Source organism: Coregonus clupeaformis, chromosome 5 (genome assembly GCF_020615455.1).
Source record: "Coregonus clupeaformis isolate EN_2021a chromosome 5, ASM2061545v1, whole genome shotgun sequence".
Classification (NCBI taxonomy): Eukaryota; Metazoa; Chordata; class Actinopteri; order Salmoniformes; family Salmonidae; genus Coregonus; species Coregonus clupeaformis.
Window position 1 is genome coordinate 24,356,517 of NC_059196.1, and position 16,055 is coordinate 24,372,571.

At 38.0% G+C, this 16,055-nt stretch overlaps 1 protein-coding gene and 1 long non-coding RNA gene across 2 annotated transcripts; both read left to right on the plus strand.

Moving 5' to 3' along the window:
• The first annotated feature begins 2,772 nt into the window (after positions 1-2,772).
• On the plus strand, positions 2,773-4,870 carry LOC121537807. The gene is made up of 5 exons (XR_005995152.2): positions 2,773-3,171; positions 3,447-3,653; positions 3,848-3,884; positions 4,135-4,388; positions 4,469-4,870. It is a non-coding gene; the product is annotated as an uncharacterized LOC121537807 (long non-coding RNA).
• Positions 4,871-9,015: 4,145 nt separating this feature from the next.
• Positions 9,016-10,548, plus strand: LOC121557430 (olfactory receptor 6N1-like). Its single transcript, XM_045211504.1, has 2 exons — positions 9,016-9,068; positions 9,591-10,548. Exons 1-2 carry the CDS (start codon positions 9,016-9,018, stop codon positions 10,546-10,548), a joined length of 1,011 nt encoding a protein of 336 aa, XP_045067439.1.
• Positions 10,549-16,055: the final 5,507 nt, after the last annotated feature.

Genomic DNA, 16,055 nt, shown 5'->3' on the forward strand with positions numbered 1-16,055 from the left:
CAAATAAATTCATAAAAAATCCTACAACGTGATTTTCTGGATTTTTTTTCTTCTCAATTTGTCTATCATAGTTGACGTGTACCTATGATGAAAATTACAGGCCTCTCTCATCTTTTTAAGTGGGAGAACTTGCACAATTGATTGCTGACTAAATACTTTTTTTCCCCACTGTAATTCACCAATTAAATATGGTGTTCCCCAACGCTCTGTTTTAGAACCATTCTGGTTTTATACAGTATTCAGAATTGGGGTGACAAAGGTCACTGATTCGAATCCCTGAGCCGGTAAGGTGGAAAAATCTGCCGTTCTGCCCTGGAGCAAGGCAGTTAACCCCCGACAACAACTGCTCCCCGGGCGCTGATGAGGTAGATTCAGAGGGGTTGGGTTAAATGCAGATGACACAATTTGGTTGAATGCATTCAGTTGTGCATCTGACTAGGTATCCCCTTTCCCTGCCATTCAACTGTATAAGAGCAGAATTGTAGAGTGAGAGTGGCATGAAACAACCACATTTTGACGTGCAATGGATGGAACCGCACAAAAAAGAAAAAGTGTCTAGGCATGTCACTATTGAGAGCGCAAGAGCAAAGAATCAGTGTCAATAGCGAGCAGTAATCTTCCAACGCTAGTAGCTAGCGTGTGTTTTAATAGTGTGACAATGACGACGACAGCTGCAGCAGTAGCAGGTGTTATCAACTTCAAGGTGGATAGTGTTGCAAAAAAACAACAACAATTATTTGTATTGAATTGTAAACGTACAATCCACATGCTGTGAAGCTTCTCAAAATGTACATTACATTTTAGTCATCTAGCAGATGCGCCAATCCAGAGCGACCCACAGGAGCAACCAGCCCAGGCAATGTAACAACCTTCCTTTTTAGTGTCATTTTTGAATTGTTGTTTTTGTATTTTTTTAACCGTCATTTTACCCCTCACTCAGCATCTTCACTCTCACTCATCTCCAGTTCCAGATTCCAACCCTCGGTTTCCCTCATCCCATCCCACCTATCTCTGCTGGCCAGCCCCTTCGGATTTCAGCGCATTAAGTGATGCTATGTTGTCTGTTATTTTTCTAGATTTTTTGGTTTGATACAACGTAAGCTATTAAAAGATTTCTGAAGGCCTAGGTTCAATAGTAACGGTTCGCCACTGCGTTTTTTTGAAATTTTTGGGACATTGTGTCATCGTCCCCTGGATCTTTTGTCTAGTTCCCGGTCTTTCCCGGGGATGTCACTTGATGGCAGGTAGGTAGCTAGCTTAGTGGTTAAGAGTGTTGTGCCAGTAACCGAAAGGTCGCTGGTTCTAATCCCTGAGCTGACTAGGTGAAAAATCTGTCGATGTGTCCTTGAGCAAGGCACTTAACCCTAATTGCTCCTGTAAGTCGCTCTGGATAAGAGCGTCTGCTACATGACAAAAATAATAATAAATAAAATGGTAACAAAATATTGAGAACGTCCTGACATGGTCCTCGGTGACGTCCTAGTAACTTACAGGGAACTAGGCAAAGGTGCCCCAGAAAACATTTCCTTGGGACCTTCCTGTAACGTCCTAATGACTAGTAAAATAAAAGTATTGAGAATGTTCTAAAAAGGTCCTGACATGGTCCTTGTGACGTCCTAGTAACTTACAGGGAACTAGACAAAGGATCCCCAGAGAACATTCCCTTGGGACCATCTTGTTACGTCCTGAAGACTAGTAAAATGAAGTCCTGAGAACATCCTAAAAAGTATGATCATGTGACATCCCTTTGACCATCAAGAAACATCTCCTTGTGGTCATTGAATGTCTCATGGATAACGTCCGACACAAATAGGAACCTTTTCATAATGTTCCCTAATGGACATCAAAATACACTGAACAAAAATATAAACGCAACATGTAAAGTTTTGGTCCCATGTGTCATGAGCGGAAATAAAAGATCCCAGTAATTTTTCAAATGCACAAAAAGTTAATTTTTCTCACATTTGGTGCACAAATTTGTTTACATCCCTTTTAGTGAGCATTTCTCATTTGCCAAGATAATCCATCCACCTGACAGGTGTGGTATATCAAGAAGCTGATTAAACAGCATGATAATTATACATGTGAATCTTGTGCTGGGGACAATAAAAGGCAACTCTAAAATGTGGAGTTTTGTCACACAACAAAATGACACAGATGGCTCAAGTTTTGTGGGAGGGTGCAATTGGCATGCTGACTGCAGGAATGTCCACGAGAGCTGTTGCCAGAGAATTGAATGTTAATTTCTCTACCATAAGCAGCCTCCAACATTGTTTTAGAAAATGTGGATGTAGGTCCAACCAACCTCACATCTGCATACCACGTGTATTGCGTCGTGTGGATAAGCGGTTTGCTGATGTCAACATTGTGAACATGGTGGTGGTGGGGTTATAGTATGGCCAGGCATAAGCTATGAACAACGAACACAATTGCATTTTATTGATGGCAATTTGAATGCACATAGATGCTGTGACGAGATCCTGAGGCCCATTGTCTTGCCATTCATCCGCCGCCATCACCACTATGGAGGACTAAAAGTGCCACAATTAAATAAATAAATACACCATTAAATAATTACTTAAATGTGTCATTAATTAATTAAAATTAGAATTAAATACATAAATGTGTTATTAAATGTGTCATTAATTAATTCAAATACCGATTCATTTTATGTAAAATACATATATAATTATTTCACTATTTACATTTACATTTCATGGTCCTGCGTTGGAGTGATTCATGAATTACTTAAAACTGTCAAACTGACCCATCAAAAGTTGGTAGGCGGAACCTAACGCCTGATTGGTTACCCTCTGCATCAAGCCAAGACAAATCAATTCCGGATAATGGATTGATGCAGAGCTACTGAACACATTCCAATACACTGGGTGGCGCTATTCACCTCTACGTTGGTTTAGTTACACGGTTAAACAGAACTTTCATTGCAACGGCTAAAAATCAAGAGAAGACTCGGTCCTGCTAGCCCCAATGTTGAGACGCTGTGTGAGGTGCAGGACAAAATGTCTAAAAGTTGCCCGGAGCTGCTGAGAGAAGCAGCGAATTTGATTGAGGAAGCTCTGAGCAGAAGTCCAACGGCTCCCGCGGCACCGGTGACTCCGGCAGCTCAGTCACAGCAGATACCGGCCGCTCAATCACGTACACCTGTCCAAGGTAAGCTAAGTAATTTCATGTTAGCCAGGTGTGCTACTATTTAATGATTCGGGACACACGTGTAGGTTAAATTAGATCGACTCGAACATGTATTTGCATGCGGTATTATGATGCTTCGTGCGTGACACGTTTATTGTTAATGGGGGGAAGCATAAACCTAGCTAGTTCGCTAATCGGCTAAATGGTGTTAGCTGGCTTGAGCATCCCAAGATAGAAGTAGAGGCTGTTTTAGCTGACTGGTGACCATTGAGCTGTTACGTTTTTCTGTGTTGCAGCGGAGGTAGCAAGGCTCTTTGCGCCATATAACATTGGAGCCAGAAGGAATATGACGAGACGACCAGCACAAGTCCAAGTTAGCCGAAGAAGCTACACACACACTGTCTGTTGTTTGGCTGACCACAATGCGGATAAAATTCCAAGCGTACTGTTTAAAGCTGAACTTCTTACTTCAGGACTTGGAGAGCAAAAAGTAACATTTTCAGGTCAGTGCGAAACTAGGCATTTACCAAAAGTAAAAAAAGTTTGTACTGTCTGTGGCTTGTTGAAATTATTTGCATTTCTTTTTATAGTGACTCAAACTTAATTGGTGTTCATAGTGTCAATAATAGTTATCACAGGCTTATTTGCTTAATTTAAGGTGAGGTGAGTTATGATTTTGTTTTGTTTTTTTCTCCAGGGAATGACCACGATCCCATGGTTATGTTTTGTGTCAGGTAAGTTTGTAGTAGGGTATACAGGGGAATTGAATTTGAAGTGGTTTGGGGTCCTTCTGTAAGTCATTTTGGAGTAGGCTACAATTTGGTTTAAGTGAATTCTACAAGCAGCAATACCACAGGCCAAGTAATCACCACTAGTATGATGTAATATATCTATCTATCTATCTATCTATCATACATTTTTATTTAATGTATTTAAGAGGTTAATTGTTGTGACTTTATTCCCTGCTCTCTTGGTACTTTACAGGAGGAATGGGCCGAACACTGCTATTTGAGGGTGAACCTGACCATCTTGTTCCAGCAGCATCAGAGGCACTTATTGAAAGCAACCTCTTCCGGGTTGCAGGAAGGATGTTGGGCCACACCTTTCTGCATGATGGTCCCCATGTCACAGGACTAAGTCCTGCTGTAATTCATGTACTGTTCAATGGGGACCCTGAAATGGCTACTGTTGTTACAGAAGACTGTCCTGATCTGCACATCAGGAGCATCATAGAACTGGTATGTAACCTAAAAGAAACTTTGCCATGTAAAAAATATTGCTTGGGCAGATATAATAACTTGTATGGTCTTAATTCTAGCTTGAACATGAAGATCTTACACCGGAACAGAAGGACACAGTTTCAGATCTTTCCATGTCTTGGGATCTTCCGGCAGTCACCAAAACAAATCGGAGATGGCTACATAACAAACTTCTACTCCATGCAGTGAGTTCCTGCTGGTTAAGTGACAGAATTCATCGCTGTACTTGTTGAAATTATAGAATGTGTTGTGAACCCTGGCTTGTTATGTTAACACGAGAGTTTAAGTACTAGAGTTTTAATGGATTTTTATAAAGCACTTTATTGTGTTTATTAACATTTTTCCTACTGTGCCAACTTTTGTCAAATTTGGGTTAAGGATTTGGATCAAAAATGTGATATTTGATTTTCTCCATATTGCCCAGCCCTAATGTCAATGCATACACAGTTCAGATGAATTGACACAAGTTCAGTGTCTTTGAAAACATTAACACACTGTGCAGTAGTTGACTTTTTTTTCTTCCATTTACTAAAATCAAACTGTTCTGCACCTTCAGTGCTAACAGTACAGCATTCATGTTAGTCATTCTGTGGACCATAATGAGACAGGAAGCTTCAAAGAAACAGCTTTTTTCCTTTCTTTTAAAAGGAAAGTAAACTTTCAGTTTTTCTTTGCTTGTTCTAACACAACAAATAAAAACATGGGTTGGACATCAGTCTAAGATTCTTGATAACACTTCCACAGTCTCTACATATAGTCTAAGTGCATCAGTAACAGAAACTCCTGGAGCTGGCAAAATTGCAACCTCTTCATCTGAGAGCTCACGGGCCAGCTGAACCTCGGGGACTGACACAGTGCCTCGATGAAGGCAGTGAGGTCCGTTCCAATCGATCCCATATTCTTCAGGAACCTGAATGGATGACAAGCATAATCAGTCTTGTACTTAAAACTAGTTTGACATGTCCTTACACAAGATTGTTATTTTTGGTCACCAAGGCAGTGAGAAATGAAATGTTACTTATTCAGTTTTTTAAAATAATACAGCTTTGCATAGTATGCACTGTAGAAACTACAGCTCACAGGTTGATCTTTAAAAGCTCGGGAGATTTTAAAGAGACAATAATCTATAGTAAATGTTTCATTTAAAGTATCACATTTAGCACCATTTTTTTCTCCCATAATTCCTTTGGGGAAACAATTTTAAGAAAGTGTTTAAAGTTAATTGTTAACCTCAGTAGGATCCTCCTCAGGGCCTTGCTCTCTGTAACTTCTCCAGAGTTGCTGTGGTGACTGATTCCTTTCAGTTCTAAGACCGTGGAAGTTCCAAGCATCTCGAAAAGAGTCGAGGCTTTGCTGAACCAGTGGAAGGAAAATCCGGTGCAGAGCGAAAAGATGGACTTCATTGTCTGGATTCAGTGTCTCCTGATCTTCCAATGAAGTAATTATCTGATAGAAGAGGTCCAGGGCATGTTCATAAACATCTCTCCACATCCTCTCTATTCTGTGTTTAGGATAAAATTGAGAAATTGTTAATTTATGACATATGCTAAAGTACATTCAACTAGTATGTTAGTTGTGTGAGCCTAGTTGCCAAACATATTTCTTTACCGCTGATTGTGGACACTTCTGCCTGTGATGTGTGAATTCCTGTCGGTACCTCTGCTTCTGATCATGAATTCTGCTACATCTGCATTCTCCCCCCCTTTGTCAGACCGTACCCTTGATGGCAGCCCATACTGCTCAACAGCGGTGATAAAGCTCTGTAAGACCGTATGAGCTCTATTATTGCCGGCCACAGTCAGGTAGACCACTAAACGACTGAATCCATCCACCCCACCGTGGACAACAAATCTCCACCTGTTGCAAACACATGAAAAAATATAACTTTATTGTATAACAATTGTAATGAAACATATAGAAAGATGCATTGTTTATCTGCTAATATCACTGACCTGATAAGCTTATGGTGGCCATCTATATGCCACAAAGAGTTTGGGCCAGGAACAAAATACTGCCGTCGCCTTAATACACGCAGCCTCAGACGTCTCATGTAGACTCCCTCTGCATTGACTCTGCGTAAAGACTCTTGCAGTCTTGAGACTGAGGGGAGGAATTTAAAATGAATAACCACACACTCACTGGCTACTTATTGAGGATATAGTGGTGTCATAATAAAATAAATAATGTGTGTAAAACAGTCAACTATTACAGAACCACCACAGCTTCAAAAATGTACTTTACTGTCAGATATTGTACATATACATACATATACATATATATACATATATATATATATATATATATATATATATATATATATATATATATATATTATATATATACATACACATATATACACATATATAAAAATTATATATACATATATATATATACACATACATACATACATACATATACATACATATATACATACATATATATATTTATATATATATACATACATACATATACATACATATATATACATACATACATATATTTATATATATATATATTTATATATATATATACATATATTTATATATATATATATATTTATATATATATATATACACACATATATATACATATATATACACATATACATATATATACACATATACATATATATACACACATAGATAGATAGATAGATAGATAGATAGATAGATAGATAGATAGATAGATAGATACCACATGCTCGAACAGAGATGACCTGAGATTTTTTGCCTCCTATGATATTTTGCTTTTCTATGATTATATTATACCCTTTACAGCAGGGGCACATCCGGACAGCTGAGAATATTACTGTCAGATATTGTTCCACCTCTATTAAACAGGAGGCTAAAAATCACAGGACATGTCTATCCTGATGATACAAGTCAGCCGTCCTGAAATGTGTGTTTCTCTTCACATTTCTTCTACACATTCTACATCTCAGAGGCGATGTCTTTCCATAAGCGGGCTTCCTTCACCTTTCAAAGGGGCAGAGCTCCAAATTAAAAATACATTTAAATAATGCCCATATTATTATCTACTCACTTGGAACATGCACACCTCTTGCATTCAGGTGACCACGCATTAGCTTGTAGCCGGTGTTTGGATGACTTCTGTGAATTTCACTTACAATACGGTCTAACTCCTCATCATTCACAGCTGAATAGAGATCTGTCTTTCTGTACAAACAAGAAAAACACAACATCAAGTAATGTTACCTTAAACGTCATATTCTTTCCGAGTGTATGAGAGCAGCAATTCATAAACAGAAAACTCATGAATTTAGTGTAAATACCTTAAACTGTATTGTTGCATGCGCCTCCTGATGGTCCTCTTTGACACACCGAACATCGCTGCAATTTGAACTGCGGGAACTCCACAAAGAAGTTGATGCTCCAGAACTGCACTCGGTATGTCAAACGCCAAACGCCCCGGTCCCTGTGTGTGTTGGGCCTGAAGTGCCCTGGTACCAGAGAAGCGGTGGACAACTTCTTCTAGATTTGCAATCACTCTGTGGTCGATATCTTCGTCGGAAATGACTCCAACAACTTCAATAAGTTCCTCTGCTTTACTAGCTACATGCTCTGGGTCAGCAGGTCCTGCTTCTACATCCTCTGCTAAGTTTAAAATGTCTCTAACCAACTCCCTGGAAAGTTCACGGAGATCCTCCATTGTCTCTATCCAGGTTGGCCTACTCTACTTCAGACCAAAGCAATGGATCAGACTAGATTCGCGTTAGCCCCGCCCACTGACTTTGATGGGTCAGTTTGACAGTTTTAAGTAATTCATGAATCACTCCAACGCAGGACCATGAAATGTAAATGTAAATAGTGAAATAATTATATATGTATTTTACATAAAATGAATCGGTATTTGAATTAATTAATGACACATTTAATAACACATTTATGTATTTAATTCTAATTTTAATTAATTAATGACACATTTAAGTAATTATTTAATGGTGTATTTATTTATTTAATTGTGGCACTTTTAGTCCTCCATACACCACATGTTTTAACATGATAATGCACAGCCCCATGTTGCAAGGATGTGTACACAATTTCTGGAAGCTGAAAATGTCCCAGTTCTTCCATGGTCTGCATACTCACCAGACATGTCACCCATTAAGCATGTTTGGGATTATATGGATCGACGTGTACGACAGCGTGTTCCAGTTCCCGTCAATATCCATTGACAGCCATTGAAGAGGAGTGGGACAACATTCCACATTCCACAATCAACAGCCTGATCAACTCAATGCAAAGGACGTGTCATGCTGGATAAGGCAAATGGTGGTCACACCAGATACTGTCTGGTTTTCTGATCCACACACCCCTACCTTTTTTTTAAGGTACTCTATCTGTGACCAACAGATGCATATCTGTATTCCAAGTCATGTGAAATCCATAGATTATGGCATAATTAATTTATTTCAATTGACTGAGTTCCTTATATAAACTGTAAATTGTTGCATGTTATGTTTACATTTTTGTTCAGTATACCTTATCATAACGTTATACTACGACCAAACCGTTATCTGTACTGAATGCCCTCTTATGGTCACGAGGTTAATGTCATGTTTTAATGTCAGAGGGATAACGTCTCAATGAAATCCTTAAAGCAGCATTTCCCAAACTGTGACCTGAGGACCCAAGGGGTGTACGTTTTGGTTTTTGCCCTAGCACAGCTGACTCAAATAATCAACTAATCATCAAGCTTTGATTATTTGAATCTGCTATGTAGTGTCAGGGCAAAGAAAATGCAGGACAGAGTTTGGGAAAAGCTGCCTTAAAGTGACCTAATGGGAACGTTGCCGAATGTCCTTAGGACGTCCCCTGTTTGCTGGGTTAATACATAAATAGAATCAAATGAGTTGCTTGCCATAAACTCAATATAGATCCATCTCTATGGAGTGGTTACATGTTGACACTGAAACTACATTTTAGTCATTTTAGCAGACGCTCTTATTTTTTTTTCATACAATCCCATGTGAGCATACACTATAATATATTTAGAGGCTAGCAGGACAAGTTATTGGAGCAGTATCCCTCTCTCAAGCAAGAAGACATTTCATGGACACAAGTTTCTGAGCTTACACAGAATCAAATGATTCACACTTGAATTCATCACATCCATACACACTCAAGTCTTGTAAGGACTAAGAATTGCTGCATTGACCAGAGGAAGAAAACTAACAAAAGCTATGGAGAACTCAAGCCAAGTCAAGTTATTTTATCTCTTTGGCTTACAAGAGACATTTAACAACAAATCGGTCTATTTTATCTTGTCTCTTATCACATACCTTCTCATCATCACTTTGAATTTGACTCTGATCATAACAATCATTCAGGAGAAAGGCCTCCATGAGCCCATGTATATCTTTCTGTGTAGTCTATGTGTCAATGGATTGTATGGAACTGCTGGTTTCTACCCCAAGTTTTTACTGGACCTTCAGTCAGATGTTCAGGTGATATCTTATGGTGGATGTTTGACTCAAGCCTATGTAATATACACATCTGTCATGTGTGACATTTCTACTCTAACAGTGATGTCTTACGACAGGTATGTGGCAATATGCAGACCACTACTATACCATAACATTATGACATCTTTAACTGTTAGAAAGTTAATCTTATTTTCTTGGTGTTTTCCTTTATTTATAGCACTCATAGCACTTTGTTTAACCGTCAGACTTCCTTTGTGTGGATCTCGCATTGATAAAATCTTCTGTGACATTCCGTCTATACTGAAACATGCATGTTTACCCATTACCATCAATCAGAATTTGAACAAATTTGTAATAGTGGTTAATGTTTTACAGATACTTTTGATTGTATTTTCTTACTGTCAGATTGTAAGGACTTGTGTACAGTCAGCTAAGGGAAGGATTAAGTTCACACAGACATGTGTGCCACATTTAATAACAATAGTTATTTTCATCACAGTGACCCTGTTTGACAATTTGCAAGGGTGGAATAATGTAAGTACTACGCTAAATATGCGTAATGCAATGGCTGTACAATTCCTTGTTGTACCACCTGTCTTAAACCCTGTCATATATGGACTTAACCTCCAGCAGATTCGAAGGGCAGTTTTTAGAAAGTGTAATGCACATAAAATCGATTTGTCTAAATTTTAAAACATGTATTTGTCCATATATAGACACACCCTATGTGCCTATTTATCTTACCATTTCTATCAACCTGCGTGCCAGTTATGATTTTCAAATGCACATTTTCGTGGAACATTTAATTTATAATAGTCTTTGTATCTCAAAATTGTGGTTAATCTACATTCTACAATATTAACCTAAATGAAAATGACACAAATCTAAAAGTAACTTTTATTGCCACTGCCAACTATGAAAAAATAGCTTACATAAAGCCAACACATAAAAACATTGCAGCCTGCAGGCAGAAAATATCCTGATGAAAATAAATATCTTATAAATCACATTGGCTATGCATGGCCTGTCTGCAACAAACTCGAAACCCTGTATCAACTATCAACTGGGTCAGGTATTTTATGACGTTTCCACTGGATCAATGCATTACATTTTTCCCTTTCATGCCGAGTGGTTATCGAAGGGAGAGAGATGGAAATATTGTTCAAATACTTTGAGGAACTATTGTCATTCTCAATTGATTCTAAAAACAGACTTTGTTTACTTGCTGTTTGAGGTGAAGAAAAATTACTTTGAGAAGCACCACAGCTCATTAGTGGTGGTGAGTTAAGACAATCAGATATACTATCAGACATCCCCAAATGGATGTCTATGTGGGTAATCAGGTCCACGTCCTTACTCAACATTGACAGGAGAGTTTCAAACAAAAAACGATGAATAAATTGATAAAAACTCGTAATTGGAATAAAATAAATAAAAACTGGTTTCTCACAAGTGTAGCATAGGTTGTGAGTTCTGCAAAACACATGTCTACTCTGACATTGAGAACGGTAAATGACTGTATTAATAATATATTCAATGCATTAACAGAAATTACCGTAACCAAATAAACATTAAAGATTAGAAATTATGGGAATTAATGGTAAATGTAGGCTACTGCTGGTGATATTTGTAATGGGGTATTGATAGACATAGCAAACAATGCACACAATGAAGTTATGAAACAATTAATACCCATGAAATGGCGGGAGAGAGCGCATTCTGGAGAGACGTGCCTTGCGCGTCTGAGCCACAATCATATTCTTGGACCGTGGCATCCCTGCTGCCTCCTCAATGGATTAGTCCACAGAGACAGGCGCTAATCAGACAGGTGTCTCGTGTGCCATAAAAAATGAATATATATATATGTATATATATATATATATATATATATATATATATATATATATATATATATATATTTGTGACTGCTTGACAAAATAAAAAATAAACAAATTATTACAGACCCCTTTTGTCATACAGTATTCCATAAGGCACCCAGACCTTATTAAAGTTGCACAGTATACCATTAATCTAGTAATAAATAAAATCTAGTGATACATAAAGGTGAAGCCTGTAGAGCTGTTTATACCATGTCAGTGTGAAAAGTAGGGAATTATATAGGGAAACTGACAGATCAATGACGTTACATTGCTATACTGACTCTAATAAAAAGTCACATTGCGCTGTCAAAAAACGTCACAATATCGGACTTCAATCGTTTGGCCGCTGGTTCCATTTCATGCACGAATCCAAAAATATATATATTTTTTAGGTTATTAAGTTGCTTATAACCAGGCCTCCTCAGTGTATCTCAAAATAAATGGATATTCACGACCACTTTGGAAGAAAATTCATTATTTCATTAATGCAATAATCATAATATGCATGTAACTAGAAAGTATGGTTGAATGTAGTCTACACATTTAGAGTAATATAAAATGAATAAACAAGAATAATGAACAGAAATATTACATTCCGAATTTCAATTTAATTTAATCTCCGTCCATCCCATCGCTACACTGGGGGAAATTAAAGATATTCTCAGAGTCAAGGAAACCATATAGAGAAAAACAGATATCATTTTGAAACACAGGCCTATCCGGGGTGTTCAAAGCCTTGCTTAAATTCTATAGAAATACAATCATTCATAGAAAATAGTACATTAAACAGGGCATGTCTAGCGGATGTGAAATGGCTAGCTAGTTGGTGGTGTGCGCTAGCATACAATTAGTGATGTCACTCGCTCTATGAAGTAGTTGTTTCACTTCCTCTGCAAGGGCCGCGGCTTTTGTGGAGTGACAGGTAACGATGCCTCGTGGGTGACGGTTGTCTATGTGTTCACGTCGTTTACAAACATTGGAGTAAAAAAAGCTTATATTTTGGGTTCAGAGGGTTATACTACAAAGCAGTTATCCAGCTAACATGCCTAAATATTCTCATAACTTTGAATTTTTGTGAAAAATAAGCTTGAAATGTGCTTGGTCTAATTGATTAAACAAACAAGAATACATATCTAAGTTTAGCTTTGTTAATGAACCAGAAAATAAATAGTTTCTGATTGCTTATCAAAGTTAGCTGTCATTGATCTTGCTTTGTAATATACCCATCTGATGGGTTACGACAGATGAACTAAGCTCATGAGACATTTATAAGTTATATTCTTCAAGAATCAGTGAGTTTATATCATTAATCTATAAGTCCAAAAATGGATGTAGCAACTAAGGTCAGGCACCACACCCTCATAGCATAACTTTTTTTAACCTTAATTATATCACAATCAACTTTTACCAGTTGAATGTAGACACAAATATAATACTTTTTTGTATTACAAATGTTCTGAGATATTTTATTAAAATGTGCAAATGAGGCGCTGTCTGTAGCGTAGCACCGTGCATGTAACACCAAGGTAGTGGGTTCGATCCCAGGGACCACCCATACACAAAAAATGTATGCACGCATGACTGTAAGTCGCTTTGGATAAAAGCGTCTGCTAAATGGCTTATTATTATTATATTATTATAAATCAGATGGCTCATTCATCACAAAACCCACTGATATTGCCAACTACTTTAATTATTTTTTTATTGGCAAGATTAGCAAACTTAGGCATGACATATGCATGACACTTAGGCAGGTGGTCCTCTGTAGCTCAATTGGTAGAGCATGGCGCTTGTAACGCCAGGGTAGTGGGTTCGATCCCCGGGACCAACCATACGTAAAAATGTATGCACACATGACTGTAAGTTGCTTTGGATAAAAGCGTCTGCTAAATGGCATATTATTATTATTATTATTACATGCCAGCAACAAATTCTGAACCTACACATCCATATCCAAGTATAACTGACCAACTTATTAAATACAAGCATTGTAATTTTGAATAATGCCAGGAGCCGCTTGTGTCCACCTCCGACACCGCAAAAACAACCGCTATGCGGATGTCTGCTAAAGCGGATCTGATTGAATAGAGCCCTAACTTGAATCAGTTGTAGTCCTAAGACAACAATTTATCATAGGAGTGATAAATGTATTCTTAAGTCAAATATAAGGGCAGGACATATACAGTACATACAGTATATAAAGTAGGCTATATACAGCTATTTTCACTTAGTTGAACAGGGTAACAAGTTGACTCCATGAAGCCAAACACCTGAATCTGTCATTAACAACAAATAAGAGTGGCAAAGTTTTTCCATTTGACGTCCAAGAACAAAAATTCTGACGAAGGCCATTAACGGCTAAAACATCATGATTTTAATATTTAGATAAATAAAGTACCAACATTTTAATTGTGAGCGAGTTGCACCTTTTCCTTCCTAATGTCCATGAAAAATAACACATGAAAATTGTCAATATAGCTTTATGTAAACACACAAGTGCATCACTACAATACATTTAGCTTAGGGCAGGAACTTTGCGGTTGAACATCTGTACAACTCTATTCCGAATCTGAGTGAGTTTCATCCCGTATATGATAGGGTTCACCAGAGGAGGCTCCACCGCCATGATATTCCTCAGGGCCAGCAGGCTGGGGTTGCTGTTGTAGTGAGCGTACATCACATCGAAGGTGATGGATATGGTGCAGTTAGTCAGCGTGATCAGATGAGGTCTGCATGAACTTCCTCCTCTCCGCCCGGGAACGCAAAGACGCTTTGATGATGTTCACATAGGAAATCAGGATGAGTATCGTTTGAGAGACATGAGAAAACGTGACAATGAAGCCACAGAGGTTGGTCAGAGTGGTGTCCACGCATGAGAGCTTCACGACCGCCGAGTTTGAGCAGTAGAGATTATCGATGTCGACGCCACAGAGGGGTAACCTAGCTGTTAGTCCCATCCCAATGCTACTTTCTAGCCATTAGAAAAGCCACGTGGAAGTATGGAGGTAGTTTTGTGCCAACAAAAATAAGGGTTTAAATATGTGTCCAAAAAAACACAAATATTTCCTGAGCTTTCTTATATCTCCTAGATATATGACTGACGCTTCAAAACCTTATTCGTTGTGATTTATTTTTGGACTGTCTTTTTTGACATTTATGAATGTGTTATTAATTGCATTTCTATGGGTTGTAGTAATAAAGGCCAAATTCAATATTTTATTAAATCATTTGTCAATAAAACATTTTTATATACCTTAAGATCCTACACCTGTAGTACACAGGCCTGACTAATATTAGGCTTAGGGATGACTGAAAGACAGTATCCTTATACCTGCAACTTGACAGATGGCCACTTATTTTTGTCTTGCTGGAAATTGCAGTCATTACAAAGACAACTCCTTTGGGGTTTCAGTGGTTTGAAATGCCACCCTATTTATATGGGAATTTCTTCAAGGGAAGGTAAAACATTATATGTAATATTGTGTGATTGAGATATAACATAAAAGTGTATACCACATAGAAACGCAGAGACATTGGGATGTTAAGTAACAACTTGTATGCCTGTCCATTATCCTGATGCCTTGGGGTGTGTAGAAGCTGGTCAATTGAGCAAGAAAACATGTTTACTGTATTTGGCCGTCAGTCTTCAGAAAACAGGTCATTAGTCCACTGTATCTCTCAATTCCCTTGAAAACAATTTAACAACACCTACCTGTGAGATCAGACAGGCTGAAACAACAACAGAGGTAGCCCTTGGTCGCCGTCTCTTGTCTCTCATTAGACCAATTGAAGGGTTAGTCCCAGAGAGGTGCAGAGTGGCATTAGGCTTAATGGCCTCCCTTCAGACTGGTCTGATGTGAATGATGCAACAATATTGAACTGGGCCTAACAAGAAGTTGGCTGCACCGGAACGATACTACAAACACGTATTGTTGATCATACTATGTTGACCTGTGACCTGAGAGTGAAAATCATGATATGGTCAAGAGTATGTAAAATTATGTTAGCTTCTCAAAGCTTGGTCTATCTAGAATATAAAATAGAGACAGTTTCAATCGATGTGTTGAAATGTGGTTTGAACTGTGTGTCATTAAAAAGCTTTGTCACAACTACTCAATAGTGAAATTGGCATGTTCAGATATCTTGTACGTTAACATATACAACCTCAACTATAAAGATTATTAGAATCTATTCGTACATAAGAATCATTGCAGCTTGCCTAAATGTAACCAAATCTGGACAAACTAAAGTGATGACAACACGCATCCCACTAGTAACTTTTTCAAATGTTATACTTGGTTGTTCATTTGAGCTATACCA

Bases quoted from the DNA above. Each gene is read 5' to 3' on its own strand.
- LOC121557430 (XM_045211504.1), top strand. From the start codon at position 9,016: ATGAAATCCTTAAAGCAGCATTTCCCAAACTGTGACCTGAGGACCCAA. The intron at 9,069-9,590 runs GTACGTTTTGGT...TGCATTGACCAG, and splicing joins GACCTGAGGACCCAAGGGGT to AGGAAGAAAACTAACAAAAG.